A 19,172-nucleotide genomic window follows, 5' to 3' on the forward strand; every position below is an offset into this window, starting at 1 on the left:
TAAAAAAAAAAAAAAGCAAAAAAAAAAAAAGCTTAAATAGTGTTTAACTTTGTTGGCCTCTGTGGGTGAGGTGAAAGCGGACAGGAGGGAAGGAAGGGGAGAGTGGAAGAAAGCCCCTGGGGAGCGGGGTTACAGGGCAGGCCCGACCCCAGGTGACGTCAGCCTGCAGCTGTGGGGAGCAGCTGGTTCATAAAGCCATCTCTCACATGAAGGGCTCTGTGTTGAGTGAACTGGCCGGGGCTCCTGGGGAAGCATTTACTTGGCATAAAGATTCATGAAATACTTCTTTTCTGAAGGACACGCATGTCAACACTGCATCAAGGGTTCTCGCGACCCCTCTACCACCACACACTCTACCACCGCACACTCGTGGGGGGAGTGGGGGTCTCCAGCTTCCATCCTGTACTTCTCCCTGTACTTACTGCAGGTTAGGAGCAATTCCTAGGCCACCTGGCCTCTTACCCCTGTAAGAGCCTGTCCCTTCCCTGCTCATTCTCCAGGATTCCTTTCATGGTATGTCAATCACCCAACACAGTCAAACCAAACATAAATCTCTCAGAATCTGGACTAAGCAAGGAGTTTTTGCACAGGTTTAGGTGATACTGTTTTCATGGAGTTACTGCACGGACAGAAAATCCACGCAGTGCAAAGTGGTCCTTCTGTCCTTCCTGGTGGCTCAGATGGTAAAGAATCTGCCTGCAATGCAGGAGACCCGGGTTTGATCCCTGGGTCTGGAAGATCCCATGAAGAAGGGAACAGCAACCCACTGCAGTATTCTTGCCTGGAGAATTCCACGAACAGCGGAGCCTGGTGGGCTATAGTCCATGGGGTCACAGAGAGTCGGACACAACTGAGCGACTAACACTTTGGCCTCGCTGTTATAATTATTCTATTAGGCGAGTTTTAAAAGCATGTGTGTGATGAAGGGCACCAACGAGACCACTGCCTGTAGAGAAATCGTGCACATGCTGGTAAAATGAGAAAGCCCCTGTGGCAATCTACTCATTAAAATGAGAAACAAATTCTTCAGCATCAAGAAACAAAGAAAGAAACGGACTCACTCACAAGATGGGCCCTAGAACATGTCACCACATTACAAGCTGGAGGTTGACATTTTCAACCTGAGATGAACCAGGCCAGAGAAGAACCCAAGGCCAATGACAGGACAGGAAAAACAGAGAGACACTCCCCTGACAGTTTAACACGTGGAAAACTATTTCAGAAATGGTGAAAAGCTTGAAATCTTCCCTTTTCAATTATCTGGATGCCATCTAGAAAAGGCACAATGCCAGAAATACCTTTGACAACACAGCTGGTTTCATCATGGTCCTTTAGCCCTTTACCCCGAGGGGTGAAGTCCAGCTGTTACCTAATTGGTCCTGGAAGCCTTATCTAAGAGAAAGAGGTCAGGCTTGTATTATTTCCATCTCATGGAGGCCAATTGCCCTTTGGTGACTGATGAATGTACTGTTTACAGAGAAAAACATTACACAACCATGGCTCTAAATTGTTAGTATTCTTTGGAAATGATACAGAGGTTTTCTTAGTTTTTGTATCTGAGCAGCAGGCTTCATCTTGAGACAACTGGAAATATTTTAATTCTCAGGAACACAAATAACTGACGAGAGTAAAATACTTACCTGACCCATACCACTTAGCTCCTGTGTGATTTGCGCAAAACACTTAAGCCTTCTAAGCCTGAATTTCCTTATTTTTAAGATGGAGATAATATGCCTGTGTTCCCTGCACAATTAAATAAAATATACATGGGAGCTCCTGGCCAGGTGCCTGACTAGAGTAAGCATGCAGCAAATGTTACTATTACTAGCATTGCAAAAGCCCACCAATTCAAATGGGTTGGAAGAGTCCTCAAAGACAGGCACTCTTGGGGGGTCTCAGACAGACTGTGATAGTTACAAAGTAGCATTGCTTGTCTAGTATTCAAAGAAGATATACAGAAACACACCCCCCCCACACCCCCCGGATAGGGTGCGCACCCACTTCAGAAGTTCACTTTCTTATATGATTGTTCTTGACATTATATGCCATAGAATTTCCCCAACTTTTAGGTAATTTTATCTAAATTGGGCATAAAATATGAAAGAGAAAAAGGGGAAAGAAAACTGGGGCGGAGGTAGGGTCACTCTGAAGATCACACAGTTTTATGATGCCCTGTAGATACCGTGACAGAAAGAACAAACAGGAAAATGAGATGACATCACCCTCTGGCCGTGGGCCCGCACCTTCTCTAGATGCTTCCAGCAGGCCTGCTGTGGCTGCTGCCCCTTCCCTGAGCTGAGTTCCCCTCTCTGCCCCACCCAGCAGGGACAGGAGATGCTTGGTCCAGCCTTTCCTGCCTCCTCCAGGTCTCTCTCTGGCCACCTCATCTGTTAGATCGATACAAAAGGTGCAAACAGTACCAAGAGTTCCTGTATACCCCTCACCTCACTTCCCCAGATGTTCAGTTCAGTTCAGTCGCTCAGTCGTGTTCGACTCTTTGCGACCCCATGAATCACAGCACGCCAGGCCTCCCTGTCCATCACCAACTCCCAGAGTTCACTCAGGCTCATGTCCATCGAGTCAGTGATGCCATCCAGCCATCTCATCCTCTGTCGTCCCCTTCTCCTCCTGCCCCCAATCCCTCCCAGCATCAGAGTCTTTTCCAATGAGTCAACTCTTCACATGAGGTGGCCAAAGTACTGGAGTTTCAGCTTCAGCATCATTCCTTCCAAAGAAATCCCAGGGCTGATCTCCTTCAGAATGGACTGGTTGGATCTCCTTGCAGTCCAAGGGACTCTGAAGAGTCTTCTCCAACACCACAGTTCAAAAGCATCAATTCTTCGGCACTCAGCCTTCTTCACAGTCCAACTCTCACATCCATACATGACCACAGGAAAAACCATAGCCTTGACTAGACAGACCTTTGTTGGCAAAGTAATGTCTCTGCTTTTGAATATGCTATCTAGGTTGGTCATAACTTTCCTTCCAAGGAGTAAGTGTCTTTTAATTTCATGGCTGCAGTCACCATCTGCAGTGATTTTGGAGCCCCCAAAAATAAAGTCTGACACTGTTTCCACTGTTTCCCCATCGACTTCCCATGAAGTGATGGGACCGGATGCCATGATCTTCATTTTCTGAATGTTGAACTTTAAGCCAACTTTTCCACTCTACACTTTCACTTTCATCAAGAGGCTTTTTAGTTCCTCTTCACTTTCTGCCATAAGGGTGGTGTCATCTGCATATCTGAGGCTATTGATATTTCTCCTGGCAATCTGGATTCCAGCTTGTGTTTCTTCCAGTCCAGCGTTTCTCATGATGTACTCTGCATATAGGTTAAATAAGCAGGGTGACAATATACAGCCTTGATGTACTCCTTTTCCTATTTGGAACCAGTCTGTTGTTCCATGTCCAGTTCTAACTGTTGCTTCCTGACCTGCATACAGATTTATCAAGAGGCAGGTCAGGTGGTCTGGTATTCCCATCTCTTTCAGAATTTTCCACAGTTCATTGTGATCCACACAAAGGCTTTGGCATAGTCAATAAAGCAGAAATAGATGTTTTTCTGGAACTCTCTTGCTTTTTCGATGGTCCAGCAGATGTTGGCAATTTGATCTTTGGTTCCTCTGCCTTTTCTAAAACCAACTTGAACATCAGGAAGTTCATGGTTCACGTATTGCTGAAGTCCTGGCTTGGAGAATTTTGAGCATTACTTTACTAGCCTGTGAGATAAGTGCAATTGGGCGGTAGTTTGAGCATTCTTTGGCATTGCCTTTGTTTAGGATTGGGATGAAAACTGACCTTTTCCAGTCCTGTGGCCACTGCTGAGTTTTCCAAATTTGCTGGCATATTGAGTGCAGCACTTTCACAGCATCATCTTTCAGGATTTGAAATAGCTCAACTGGAATTCCATCACCTCCACTAGCTTTGTTCGTAGTGATGCTTTCTAAGGCCCACTTGACTTCACAATCCAGGATGTCTGGCTCTAGGTGAGTGATCACACCATCGTGATTATCTGGGTAATGAAAATCTTTTCTGTACAGTTCTTCTGTGTATTCTTGCCCCCTCTTAATATCTTCTGCTTCTGTTAGGTCCATAACATTTCTGTCCTTTATCGAGCCCATCTTTGTATGAAATGTTCCGTTGGTATCTCTAATTTTCTTGAAGAGATCTCTAGTCTTTCCCATTCTGTTGTTTTCCTCTATTTCTTTGCATTGATCGCTGAGGAAGGCTTTCTTATCTCTTCTTGCTATTCTTTGGAACTCTGCATTCAGATGCTTATATCTTTCCTTTTCTCCTTTGCTTTTCACTTCTCTTCTTTTCACAGCTATTTGTAAGGCCTCCCCAGACAGTCATTTCGCTTTTTTGCTTTTCCCCAGATGTTACCATCTTATTAAATATGGGACATTCATCAAATGTAAGGTTTTAACATTGGAGCAATTACTGTTAACTCTGCTACAGACTTTATTCTGATTTCACCGGTTTTTCCACTAATGCCCCTGTTTTTAAGAATGAACATTTGTACAATAATTTTAGATGTTCAGAGAACCTGCAGGGATAGACTAGTTTCCAGAGACCTCTCTCCTAGTTTCCCCTAATGCTGATGTCATATATTATGACAGGACATTGGTCAAAACTAACCTGGTGGCTCAGATGGTAAAGAATCTGCCTGCAATGCAGGAGACCCAGGTTCCACCCCTGGATCTGGAAGATCCCCTGGAGAAGGAAAGGGCAACCCACTCCAGTATTCTTGCCTGGAGAATTCCAGGGACAGAGGAGCCTGGCAGGCTACAGTCCAAAGAGTCGGACACAACTGAGTGACTAACACAAGAAACCAACACTGGCACATGATTAACTAAACTCCAAGCTGTGTCCTTTTTTTTCTGTTCCAGGCTCCAACCCCAGACAGCACATTGCATTTACCTGTCACATCTCCAGGCTGTGAATGTGTCTTTCCCTGCCTTTCATCATCTTGACAAGTTTGAAGAGTCAGGCATTTTACAGAATGTCCCTCAGTTTGGGCTTGTCTGACATTTTTTTCCTACATATTCCTCTGACCCAGAAATTCCAGTAATAAGAATTTATTTTACTGACATACTCCCACACCTACAAAATGAGGGACATACGAGGCTCTTTACTAGAGCAATTTTTAATAAGAGCAAAACATGACAAATAACTGAATGACCGCCATGAAGAAATTGGTTGAATTAATTATTCCATTATAATATAATGGACTAATTCTCAAAATAATTTCACCGCTGTTTAAAAAAGGACTGAGGAAGTTCGCTGTGTACTGATCTTTAAGAAATGCAAAGCAGAAAACAAGGTGTAGAACAGAATGTATAATACACTGCCACTTGTGTATAAAAAGGAGAGAAATATTTATCTTAACCTACTTCCTGTACCCCAGCCCCAGAACCATCAATGGGGACATGGGCTTCTGTCACAGTAGCACGATTATTTCACTGCATCATTCTTTGAAGGGAAATCTGCTCATGATACCCTTCTAGACAAGTGGCAATGATGGTAAGTCTCTTAGCCTAGGGTTTAATCTGCTTAAAATCGGAGATTACCAAGTAGCCCTTTTTAAAAAGTAATATGCTACTTAGTGGAGAGGCTGGTGTCCACAGAACTACAGAAGGGCAGGGACCTACCCCATCAACAACTGGCATGTCCAGTTTTCTGCAGATCGGCTCCCTGATGTGCCAGGTAGTACTAAATATCCCCTGCTCTGCTAACCTGAGAGTTTGGTGAGGACAGAGTGAAAGAGCATTCTGTTGTGTAGAGTGAGTCTTCACAGACTGTCTGCAGAAAGATCATCTACTCATGAAAGCCCCAGGTTTTGCTCCCCAAAGGCACTGCTTTTTCACAAGACCAAGAAATCTGGCAGCTATGTGGGAAAGACAAAGGTCTGTCTCTAAATTTCAAAATTAGCTAACAAAGAGCTTTCAGATTGCTCTTGGAATGATATGAATTGACAAGAACTGATTTCAAAAGGCTTCCACAAATCACATACAACTTACTAGGAATTTCCTTTCACAAACTGCCTGCACCATCAAATCCATTCTCCCATACATAATACCACCTTCCCTTTAAAACTCAGTTTATCCTTTATCAAGTGCTTTCAAACTTATTTCAGGTAATATAATCATGTCTTGAGTTAATAACACAGGCATTATCTGAAATTTCACTCTACTAGACCAGAGAGGGAATGGACGTGGCAAGACTGGGTCTAGAACTCAATCCACTCAGCCCTTTTCAGTGCAGGTCCTGGAGCACAGAACACGGAACCTGATCGCAGTGGCTATTTTCTCAACTTGAAATGCATTAAAAGAGAAGTTCATTCATTCATACAACGGACACCTCAGAGGAAAAAGGCTTAATTCTCTAGTGGAAGCAAGAGGGTCTGCAAGGTAGGGTAGGTAAAAAACAACAACAACAACAACAACAACATTCTCCCCCCCCCCACCCCACCACACTGATTAGTCCTGATGAAATCTGATTTGCATGCAGGATGACGGTCTGGCCCAGTCATAGATCTTAGTAGAGAGGTGCCAGCTGGGCCTCCATGGAGCCTGGGGCTCTCACTGCCAATAAATGTTTGAAAAGACTCTGCTGTTTTTCAACTGTCTCACTGGCCAACAACATGCCGCAAAACAGATGCTCTCATCATCACACTAGCAAACATTCCATGGACCAATCAAAACATTTTAGGCTTGAAAAGTGGATCTGAGTCAAAAGTCTGGCTGAATATAACCAGCATAAATGTTCCAAGCTTCAGGCCTGAGGCAAGTGAATTAAGACTTTAAGGAAATCACATTTCAATCAAAAGAATAAAGGTTCTTTTATTCTAACAAAAGAATAAATTAATATAAGTGTTAATAAAAAGCTGAGTCTGATACTATTCTGCCTGTCCTCCCTGATATTTTCAGGGGTCAAAGTTCAAAAGGGCAGGTCAAAGTTACTGATCTACAAATTATTTGGAAGCCTAAATATGAGAATGAACTCGGTTCACTTGGAGCTCTCAGGTATTATTCTCTTACTGTGCTCACGTAAGTCTTACATATATATTCCATTAAATAAACAACATCCTGGAAGCTAGTGCGCTGTCAGAGTGTGGTCCAGGGAGCACTTGCATCAAGTCACCGGGATGACCATCACAAATGGACTCCTCCATCCCAAGCCACCCAAGTCAGAACTGGAAATCTGCTTTTTAACCTGGCCTATTTTATTACACAGTGAAGTTTGAGAACCACTGTTCCAGACAAGTGATTTAAATCAGGAAAAACTGGACATATCAGAACTAAACAAGGGCAAGTGAGGAAAAAGACCAGGACAAGGAGGAAGACTCAAGAGGCTTTCAGAACAGACATGCTTGGTAAATACTGTGCATTGTTACAGGTGAAAGAACATAACCGTTCATTTACTGAGACGGCCAGCCAAGTCTAAGTTCAGGATAGACAGACATGGATAGAAAAAGAGCAAGCCACGTATGAGACAGGATCCACTCCATCTTCAACCAACTCAGTGAGATAAAGATTTCTGTTTTGGATCACTCATTATTAGAGAAATGCAAATCAAAACTACAATGAGGAATCACCTCCCATCTGTCAGAATGGCCACCATCAAAAAAATCCAGAAACAATAAATTCTGGAGAGGGTATAGAGAAAAGGGAACCCTCGTGCACTGTTGGTAGGAATGAAAATTGATATAGCCATTATGGAAGACAATATGGAGATTCCTTAAAAAATAAGGAATAAAACCACCATATGCTGTAACAATCCCACTACTGGGCATATACCCTCAGGAAACCAAAATTTAAAAAGACACATGTACCCCAATGTTCACTGCAGCACTATATACAATAGCTAGGACATGGAAGCAACTTAGATGTCTACTGACAGATGACTGGATACAGAAGCTGTGGTACATATACACAGTGGAGTAAGACTCGGCCATAAAAAGGAACGAATCTGAGTCAATGCTAATGCGGTAGATGAACCTAGAGGCTATTATACAGAGGGAAGTAAGTCGAAAAACATTGTATATTAACACATATATAAGAATCTAGAAAGATGGTACTGATGAACCTATTTGCAGGGCAGCAATGGAGACGCAGACATAGGGAACAGACTTATGGACACAAGGAGGCAGGTAGGAAGGAGAAGGTGCGACAAATGGAGACTAGCATGGAACCACAGACTAACATATGTAAAATAGAGAGCCAGTGGGAATGTGCAGTATGATCAGGGAACTCAAACTGGGGCCCTGTAACAATCTAAAGGAGTGGGATGGGGTGGGAGGTGGGAGGGAGGCTCACGAAGGAGAAGCCATATGTATACTCACGGCTGATCCATGTTGATGTATGGCAGAAACCAACACAATATGGTAATTATCCTTCAATTAAATAAATTTTTAAAAAGGAATTCTGTTTTGGCATACTGTTGGTTTTCACTATATATATTAATATATTTTTCATTAAAGCCCACTTCAAAAATTACTTCTGGAATTCTGCAACTCTAAAGTAACTTAAAGTGGAGAAGACTCTTGAGAGTCCCTTGGACTGCAGGAGATCCAACCAGTCTATCCTAAGGGAAATTGGTCCCCGGTGTTCATTGGAAGGACTGATGCTGAAGCTGAAACTCCAATACTTTGGCCACCTGATGCGAAGTGCTGACTCATTTCAAAAGACCCTGATGTTGGGAAAGATTGAGAGCAGGAGGAGAAGGGGATGGCAGAGGATGAGATGGTTAGATGGCATCACTGACTCAATGGACATGAGTTTGGGTAAACTCCAGGAGTTGGTGATGGACAGGGAGGCCTGGCGTGCTGCGGTTCATGGGGTCCCAAAGAGTTGGATACGACTGAGCAACTGAACTGAACTGAAAGTGACTTAACTGTCAAAGAGTTTTAAAATTATTCTAAATATACAACCTTGCTAAACCACGACTGTACACAAAACTGTGTCAGCGAAGAGCTGACTCATTGGAAAAGACCCTGATGCTGGGAAAGATTGAAGGTGGGAAGAGAAGGGGACGACAGAGGATGAAATGGGTGGATGGCATTACTGACTCAATGGACATGAGTTTGAGCAAGCTCCAGGAGTTGGTAATGGACAGGGAGGCCTGGCGTGCTGCAGTCCATGGGGTCACAAAGAGTCGGACACGACTAAGTGACTGAACTGAACTGTACACAAAACTAGTGAAAGAATTAACACATTCCATAAAGGTGTGAGGGATACTCAAGTTCACAGACTCAGTCAAGCGTTGATTAGACAATGTGTACAGTGCTTTAGGCAGAGCCAAGTCACTTTTCCCTAGTACATAACAAGATTTTCTCATCTAATATTACTTCTTGAACTCTTGACTTGAATAAAAAGATTCCAAAAGTAATTATCAATGCAGACTGGTGGTTTATAGCCAATGATTTCCCAATCTTTCAAATATTTGGTTGCACCATGGCTTCTTTTTTGTGATTGACAGGTGTTTGGTGGTCTAGTCCTCCTGGGTTTTTATCCAGGGGCTTTGCTTTTTAATACTACATTAAGAAAGTTACATAACTGTTAAACCTCAATTTCTTCTTTCTCCCTTTTTTTCTTTCTATAAAATGCAAACCAGTAGATTTAGAGATGAACACTGATATTAGGAAAGAGCAGGCACTCAATAAATGCTATTGCCAAACCTATCATTTTTACACACAGAAGGCAAAGTCAACTAGTCTTTTATGCCATTGTTATGAGAACCCAGGAATCTCTGGTGAATTAAGTGTTAAAATCTCATTTGTATCATGACATAAAAACAATCAGAACAAGATGTGAGTTAGCTATTATTTCTGACAGTTAAAGAATAATTGTGAAATACAAACTAACCTTTATTAATTTAGATTAAAAATGTGATTCCATTCATTAAGGTTAATAAAATAATAGGAACCGCAGAGGATCATAATTATGGCTCCCCATTACACCAACATGACCCTGGAAAGAATCAGAATGACACATTTAGTCCCTATCTCAGAGGCCAAATGTTTGCTGTAGATTATGTAGACTATTAAATTGAACTGTAATTTATTTCAAGGGCTGACATTTTCAAAATGACCTGATAAACTGGGATTGTCAAGCATAATGTAAAATGTTTCCAAGAGAATTACAGCTCATCTTACATTATAACTTATTTTTAACAGTTTATAGGAAGATATCTATGTACAGAAACCATTGCTGCTGCTGCTGCTGCTGCTAAGTCACTTCAGTCGTGTCCGACTCTGTGCAGCCCCACAGACGGCAGCCCACCAGCCTCCCCCATCCCTGGGATTCTCCAGGCAAGAATACTGGAGTGGATTGCCATTTCCTTCTCTAATACATGAAAGTGAAAAGTGAAAGTGAAGTCACTCAATCGTGTCCGACTCTTCATGACCCCATGGACTGCAGCCTACCAGGCTCCTCCGTCCATGGGATTTTCCAGGCAAGAGTATTGGAGTGGGGTGCCATTTGCCTTCTCCACAGAAACCATTAAGTATTAGCATATTATAAGGATAAAACCCACTTTCCTTAGCTCCCATCCTCAGCAATGAAGTCATTCATTCATTTTCTGAGTCAATGTACTAAGCATCAGAAGTACTAAGAGCCAGGCACATGGTACTAGCTGATAGAGCTACACAGACGAAGGACATACTGACCTTGCCCTGGAGGTGCTCACAGCTCCAGACTATGCTGGCTATAAATAAATACTTTTAAGAGGTATCTTGAAGAGTATTCATGGGGTTGCAAAGAGTCGGACACGACTGAGCAACTAAACTGAACTGAACTGCAGAGTACAGTCAGTCCGTCAGTTCAGGTGCTCATTCGTGTCTGACTCTTTGCGACCCCATCGACTGTAGCACATCAGGCTTCACTGTCCATCACCAACTCCCGGAGTCCACTCAAACTCACGTCCATCGAGGAGGTGATGCCATCCAACCATCTCATCCTCTGTCGTCCCCTTCTCCTCCTGCCTTCAATATTTCCCAGCATCAGGGTCTTTTCAAATGAGTCAGCTCTTCACATCAGGTGGCCAAAATATTAGAGTTTCAGCTTCAATATCAGTCCTTCCTATGAATATTCAGGACTGATTTCCTTTAGGATGGACTGGTTGGATCTCCTTGCAGTCCAAGGGACTCTCAAGAGTCTGCTCCAACACCACAGTTCAAAAGCATCAATTCTTCGGAGTTCAGCTTCCTTTATAGTTCAATTCTCACATCCATACATAACTACTGGAAAAACCATAGCCTTGACTAGATGGACCTTTGTTGACAAAGTAATGTCCCTGCTTTTTAATATGCTGTCTAGTTTGGTCATAACTTTCCTTCCAAGGAGTAAGCATCTTTTAATTTCATGGCTGCAGTCACCATCTGCAGTGATTTTGGAGCCCCAAAAAGTCTGCCACTGTTTCCACTGTTTCTCCATCCATTTGCCACGAAGTGATGGGACTGGATGCCATAATCTTAGTTTTCTGAATGTTGAGCTTTTAGCCAACTTTTTCATTCTCCTCTTTCACTTACATGAAGAGGCTCTAGTTCTTTTTCGCTTTCTGCCGTAAGGGTGGTGTCATCTGCATATCTGAGGTTATTGATACTTCTCCTGGCAATCTTGATTCCAGCTTATGTTTCTTTCAGTCCAGCGTTTCTCATGATGTACTCTGCATATAAGTTAAATAAGCAGGGTGACAATATACAGCCTTGACGTACTCCTTTTCCTATTTGGAACCAGTCTGTTGTTCCATGTCCAGTTCTAACAGTTGCTTTCTGATCTGCATACAGGTTTTTCAAGAGGCTGGTCAGGTGGTCTGGTATTCCCATCTTTTGAAGAATCTTCCAGTTTGTTGTGATTCACACAGTCAAAGGCTTTGGCATAGTCAATGAAGCAGAAATAGATGTTTTTCTGGAACTTTCTTGTGTTTTCAATGATCCAGCAGATGTTGGCAATTTGATCTCTGGTTCCTCTGCCTTTTCTAAAACCAGCTTGAACATCTGGAAGTTCATGGTTCACGTATTGCTGAAGCCTGGCTTGGAGAATTTTTAGTTACTGTGCTAGCGTGTGAGATGAGTACAATTGTGAGGTAGTTTGAGCATTCTTTGGCATTGCCTTTCTTTGGGATTGGAATGAAAACTGACCTTTTCCAGTCCTGTGGCCAGTGATGAGTTTTCCAAATGTGCTGGCATATTGAGTGCAGCACTTTTGCAACATCATCTTTTAGGATTTGAAATAGCTCAGCTGGAACTCCATCACCTCCACCTCCTTCTTTACCATCTGAGCACAGGAAGCCCAGGAATACCAGAGTGGGTAGCCTATCCCTTTTCCAGCGGATCTTCCCAACCCAGGAATTGAACCGGGGTCTCCTGCTTTGTGGTCGAGAGGAGATACCCAACGTCCAAGGTCAGAAAAACCCCAGTAAGATGGTAGGCACTGGAGCAGCTGTGAGGAAATACCCCACGTCCAAGGGCAAAGGAGAAGCCCCAGCAAGATGGCAGGAGGAGCAAATTTGTGTCTAGAATCAAATCCCATTCCTGCCAGAGATGCTCAGAGGGCTCAGACAAACCTTGTGCGCACCAGGACCCAGGGAGCCCACAGAAACTGAGACAAAACTGTGTTTGAGTGTTTCCTGTGGAGGTCCGGGTCAGCAATGGTCTGCCGCAGGGACAGAGGCTCTGGGTGTGGGTGTGGCATAAGCCCTCTTGGAGGAGGTTGCCATTAACCCCACCATAGAGCTGCCAGACTTACATAGGACTGGGAAATAGACTCTTGGAGGGTTCAACAGAACCTTGTGCACCAGGACCCAGGAGAAAGGAACAGTGACCCCACAGGAGACTTGCCTGTGTGTGTTCAGGAGTCTCCGGTGAAGGCGTGGGTCAGCGTTGGCCTGCTGCAGGGTTGGGGGCACAGACTGTAGCAGTACATACAGGGGATCTTTTGAGGGAGGTCACCATTATCATCATTACCTCCACCATAGTTTGGCCCCAGGTTGGAGAAGACTCTTGAGAGTCCCTTGGACTGCAAGATCCAACCAGTCCATCCTAAAGGAGATCAGTCCTGGGTGTTCTTTGGAAGGACTGATGCTAAAGCTGAAACTCCAGTACTTTGGCCACCTCATGTGAAGAGTTGACTCATTGGAAAAGACTCTGATGCTGGGAGGGATTGGGGGCAGGAGGAGAAGGGGATGACAGAGGATGAGATGGCTGGATGGCATCACCAACTCAATGGATGTGAGTTTGAGTGAGCTCCAGGAGTTGGTGATGGACAGGGAGGCCTGGCATGCTGCAATTCATGGAGTCCCAGAGAGTCCAACATGACTGAGGGACTGAACTGAACTGAACTAAAGCTTATCAGTCACTGAATGGCACACCCTTAAGAGGTAAGAGTGAACTGAAATAGTAGGGAGGGAACACAGCCCCACCCATCAACAGAAAATTGGATTAAAGATTTACTGAGCATGGCCCCGCATATCAGAACAAGACCCAGTATTCCCCTCAGTCAGTCTCTCCCATCAGGAAGCTTCCAAAGCCTCTTATCCTTCTCCATCAGAGGGTAGACAGACTGAAAGCCACCATCATAGAAAACTAACCAGTCTGATCACATGGACCACAGCCTTGTCTAACTCAATGAAACTATGAGCCATGCCCTGTAGGGCCACCCAAGGATGGGTCATGGTGGAGAGTTCTGACAAAACGTGGTCCACTGGAGAAGGGAATGGCAAACCACTTCAGTATTTCTGCCTTGAGAACCCTATGAACAGTATGAAGAGTACAGTAGGAGATGCAATTCATCTGTTTGAAAGAATTGGGTGAAACACAATTGAAGACAAAATATTTTAGCTGGGACTTTAAAAATAAATAATGAGGAGGACTCGGGGGACAAAAAATAGAAAGATAGTGGGAAGATAGAAGAGAGCCTTTCAGAGAGGATGATGTGTGCCCAAGAAGCAAAAGGGCTTCCCAGGTGGCGCTTGTGGTAAAGAACCTGCCTGCCAATGCTGGAGATGTGAAGAGACTTGGGTTCAATCCCTGGGTCAGGAAGAACCCTTTGAGAAAGTCAAGATAATCCACTCCAGTATTCCTGCCTGGAGAATCCCTTGTACAGAGGAGCTTGGTGGGCTACAGTCCATAGGGTCTCAGAGTTGGACACGACTGAAATGACTTGGCGTGCACGCTAAAAAGCACAAAAGAGGTGTGAATGAGCCTGTGGCTGGGACCCAGGGAGAGAAAAGGAGGTGTGCAGAGGGGAATGAGGGTCAGACACCATGAAGCTGCACCAATACGTACGGCCACATCACACATGTTGGCTTTAGTATGTTTGTACTTCATCCCCAAACCCAAATGGGGGTCTACTTATGTTTGTGAAAAGTGTCCGCTAGATGACACACCTGAAACTTATTACAAGTCTAGTCCTGGTAGCATCTGGAGAAGAGAGAAGCAGGCCTGGAGAAAAGGTGATCTGCTGGGTGACCACTAGGATACTCTGCAGGTGAGAAATTATGGGGCTTAAATCAGGACGGTCAGGAGGGGCCAGTCTGAACAACATTTAGAACACAGATGGGTATCGTGTGGAGGATGGAGGAAGAGGATCATGACCTCAGTTGGTAGCTTGGGTGGTAAGTGAATAACAATCCACTGAAGAAGGTGATGAACAGACTGACGTTTGAACAAGGAGACACTTCAGAGTATTCACAAAGCGAGGGGCTGGGAGTCAGGAAGTCTGATTACACTAGACTGACTTTTCTAGAGGCAGCTCTTCACTGGGAAAAATGTTATCTGCAGCTTGGGAAGGAGAAGACTAGAAAAAAAAATCCGAGTCATCACCCTACAGGTTGTAGCTGAAACCATGAGAATGGACAGGAAAACAACTGACCATAACAGCCTTAGAATGACATTATTTAAGGGGTGAATGAAATTAGGCTCTGTCCACTTAGAAGATCCACTGTCATTAAACATGAGCATATGAAGACCAGGAGGCAAAATGGCAAAGTGTATCCCAAGCACTTGTAATGTATTGGGAAGGGATCCATCACATCTCATTTTTCCATTTGAAAGTCAAGAGAAAAAATAGCCTGACCCAAGGGATTTCTAATACTACTCTTTTCTGCAGTATGAGCTTCCCAGGTGGCTGAGTGGGTAAAGAATCTGCCTGCAAAGCAGGAGATGCAGGTTCGATCCCTGGAGGAGGGCATGGAAACTCACTCCTGTATTCTTGCCTGGAGAATCCCATGGACAGAGGAGCCTGCAGGGCTGCAGTCCATGGGGTTATATAGGTTAGTTTGCAGTATAGTCTCTGCCCTCATAAAACAGCAAATCGGTTACTACACAGCCGTCAAGTGCACACATCTCACTATTTATTCGGTTGGCCAAAAAGTTCTGAATTTTTCCATAACACTTGGTGGTAGTGACTGCAACAAGTCACCTCATGCAGTCCTCACAGCCACCCTTCAAAAGGCAGACAAGGTTACTGCTGTTTTACAGAGAAAGAAATCGGGACAGAGGACGTGGGCTATGTCTCCCCTACCCGAGGTCATCCAGCTACCAAAGATCTGAATGTGGAGAGTATGCCCACACAGTCTAGCCACTTTATACCACTGCCTGACATGTTAATGCTCAAAATTCTCCAAGCCAGGCTTCAGCAATAAGTGAACCGTGAACTTCCAGATGTTCAAGCTGGTTTTAGAAAAGGCAGAGGAACCAGAGATCAAATTGCCGACATGTGCTGGATCATCGAAAAAGCAAGAGAACTCCAGAAAAACATCTATCTCTGCTTTATTGACTATGCCAAAGCTTTTGACTGTGTGGACCACAATAAACTGTGGAAAGTTCTGAAGGAGATGGGAATACCAGACCACCTGACCTGCCTCTTGAGAAACCTATATGCAGGTCAGGAAGCAACATTAGAACTGGACATGGAACAACAGACTGGTTCCAAATAGGAAAAGGAGTACATCAAGGCTGTATATTGTCACCCTGCTTATTTAACTTATATGCAAAGTACATCATGAGAAATGCTGGGCTGGAAGAAGTACAAGCTGGAATCAAGATTGCCGGGAGAAATATCAATAACCTCAGATATGCAGATGACATCACCCATATGGCAGAAAGTGAAGAGGAACTAAAGAGCCTCTTTGACGAAAGTTAAAGAGGAGAGTGAAAAAGTTGTCTTAAAGCTCAACATTCAGAAAACTAAGATCATGGCATCCAGTCCCATCACTTCATGGCAAACAGATGGGGAAACAGTGGAAACAGTGTCAGACTTTATTTTTGGGGGCTCCAAAATCACTGCGGATGGTGACTGCAGCCATGAAATTAAAAGACGCTTACTCTTTGGAAGGAAAGTTATGACCAACCTAGACAGCATATTCAAAAGCAGAGACATTACTTTGCCAACAAAGGCCCATCTAGTCAAGGCTATAGTTTTTCCAGTAGTCATGTATGGACGTGAGAGTTGGACTGTAAAGAAAGCTCAACACTGAAGAATTGATGCTTTTGAACTGTGGTGTTGGAGAAGACTCTTAAGAGTCCCTTGGACTGCAAGGAGATCCAACCAGGAGATCAGTCCTGAGTGTTCTTTGGAAGGACTGATGCTGAAGCTGAAACTCCAGTACTCTGGCCACCTGATGTGAAGAGGTGACTCATTTGAAAAGACTCTGATGCTGGGAAAGGTTGAGGGCAGGAGGAGGAGGGGACGACAGAGGATGAGATGGCTGGATGGCATCACCAACTCAGGACATGGGTTTGGGTGGACTCCAGCAGTTGGTGATGGACAGGGAGGCCTGACGCGCTGCGGTTCGTGGGGTTGCAAAGAGTCAGACACGACTGAGAGACTGAACTACACTGAACTGACATGTTGAAACTGAGCAGTAAACTTTGCTACGTTAACTTCTTTCTCTTGCAGCTCATGCTACCATCAGTTAAACTGGCAGCCTCAAAAGCAGTCTTCCTGGACTGTTTCATCAGAAGGAAGATTACAGGCTTCTCTCTCCTCCTCTCATGGAACCAAAACCCTCCCCCAGATGCTCTGCACTGGTACTTGAGCAGTTCTATCTGATTCACCAGCAGTATTGCCACACTTCCTGAGAGGCCAGCCTTGGGTGACCGGACGATATGGACCGGCCAACCACGCCTCCCGACCCTCCAAGAGCAGCAGGAAAGCCACACACGGGCACTGGGTCCTTATCACAGATGGAGAGTGGATGCCAATGGCCACAGCTACTTCCTGTCAGGCTAAGTGACTAACTGGAGGTGCTGAGTACCTGGGTCCACTGGGATCACAGAATTGTGCCATCCACTGAAAGGTGAAAAGAGGATTCCCCCATTCAAACTGACTGAATGAGAACAGCGTTCCCTTGGTGTGTCTGCCTTGTCTTGTGGGAGGAGGCTGAAACGTGAACCCCCAGGGAGGCTCCTCTCCACCTCTACTGGGTTAGAGCGAACCCTGAAATGCACACAAAAGGCCTCTTTCCTGATCTGCTGACCCTATATCCATTACATGATTTAAGGCACAGACAAAAGCAAGTTAAGTTGGTCATCTGGATAATCAAAAGGGCAACAGTCACATTCAGTGACCTGGCAGAGAGCCTCAAGTGTCTCTGGGAGCTGGGTTGTTTCTTATCTGTGGTTTCCTTGAACTGTTTTCCTAGAACTCTCAAGTCTTTGGGTTCCCAAAGTCCCATCTGTCTTACAATTACTCTTCCATAGACAGTCCTCCTTCCTAAGGTCAGGAGAAAATGATGCTCCAGGCTAGGCATCAGGGTAAGCCAGGGGTCTGGTGCTGCTCTGCATCAGGAGGTGAAAAGAGAAGAGGAATACAGAGGCAAGGCTTCACCCCAAGTTCACGGCTCCTTGCTCCTTGACCGGGTGTGGTGGGAAGGCAGGGTGGGGGCGAACTTAAGTATGTTTAAGTGCCAGCAAATTATATTGACACTGTTTAAACTTTGATGCTGTCCACAGAAAAAGGAGCCATCTCTCCCGGAACTAGACTGAATGCCGTTTTCATCGCTGGCTGTTGCCTTTGCATTATTTATACACGTACCTAAACACACACACACACACACACACACACACACGGAAAACCGCAAAGGGCCAGGAATACAGTCTTTCAGTGAAAGATTCCAGCAAAGTCTGAAGTGACTGCCGCCAGCAGACTGTCTAGAGCTGCAGAGGACGGGGCTCGCATGGCAGTCAGCCCACTCCAGCCCGCAGGCTCAGGAAGGAAAGGCAGTACTGCCTCTGTCTCATGAACCCAGGACTCTTCCAGAAAAGAACCAGAAGACAGTTCGGCCTGGGGATGGGGGCACCCGGGGTGATGGCGAGTACCACAGACCTGAGAGGCACCTGGCGCCCCGTGGAACTGAGTCCAATGGGAAGATTAGCCCAGGATGTACCTTCTAACAACATCATGCCCTCTCCTCACAGACCACCCCCAAGGAAGTGTGATACAATTACGGCTATGGGAGAGGAACTATCTCACCACTCTTTGTCATGAAAAATGGTTCAGGAAAAAAAATAAACAAAACCTGATGGAATTATTTAACAGGAATTCACACAATTACAAAAACCAGTCTGCCCCTCTTTTCAGGAAGAGAAATGGTTTGGTCATCAGAAACTCTGCTCGGCTTAGTCAGATCAGTGCCCGGAATTCTGTGAACTTGAGGTCGAGCTGCCAAGATTCACCAGAAACATGGATAGGAGGAAGTGTTTGCACAGACACCAGAGTGAGGGGCTAACGCAGCCAGGGTGCGACTCCAGGCACCATGCAGAGAAGAAAACCAACTTGGCCGATTTCCCCCTCAACCCTGGAACTTTAAAGAAAAAAAACAAAAGCTCTTACCTAGCTCTCCCCGGAGGTTGACAAGTTCTTGAGATAGGGTTTTGTTTTGTTTCAGTGCTTCCTCCCGCTGTGGAAAACACACATCAAGTTACTAATGTTTTCAAGAGGGTCCCTTTTCAGTAAAGCACACACACTCGTTATCACCAGGAAAACGAGACTCAAAATTGAGAAGCCAAGATATGAATCATTTAGGCTAAACAGTTTGTGTTGTTAAAAAAACACAGATGTCCCTTAGTTGTTAAGGAAATTCACATTGCAAAAAGTCTGTATTTTCTCAGGTTCTGCACTGAATGGCCCGTTTTAAAAATATTGACTTTGAGCCACGCTTCATTGCCA

The 19,172-nt window shown here is 44.6% G+C and overlaps 1 protein-coding gene across 7 annotated transcripts in view; it reads right to left on the reverse strand.

The window, feature by feature from the left end:
• Window positions 1–19,172, reverse strand: part of MTUS1 (microtubule associated scaffold protein 1) — a 188,243-nt gene that overhangs the window by 15,367 nt on the left and 153,704 nt on the right. For all 7 annotated transcript variants that reach the window (XM_006080146.4, XM_006080147.4, XM_025279382.3 and 4 more), the window contains one exon: window positions 18,837–18,903. In XM_006080146.4, coding sequence (XP_006080208.4) covers window positions 18,837–18,903 — 67 coding nt within the window. The remainder of the gene's footprint in view (window positions 1–18,836; window positions 18,904–19,172) is intronic.

Source organism: Bubalus bubalis, chromosome 1 (assembly GCF_019923935.1).
Source record: "Bubalus bubalis isolate 160015118507 breed Murrah chromosome 1, NDDB_SH_1, whole genome shotgun sequence".
NCBI lineage: Eukaryota > Metazoa > Chordata > Mammalia > Artiodactyla > Bovidae > Bubalus > Bubalus bubalis.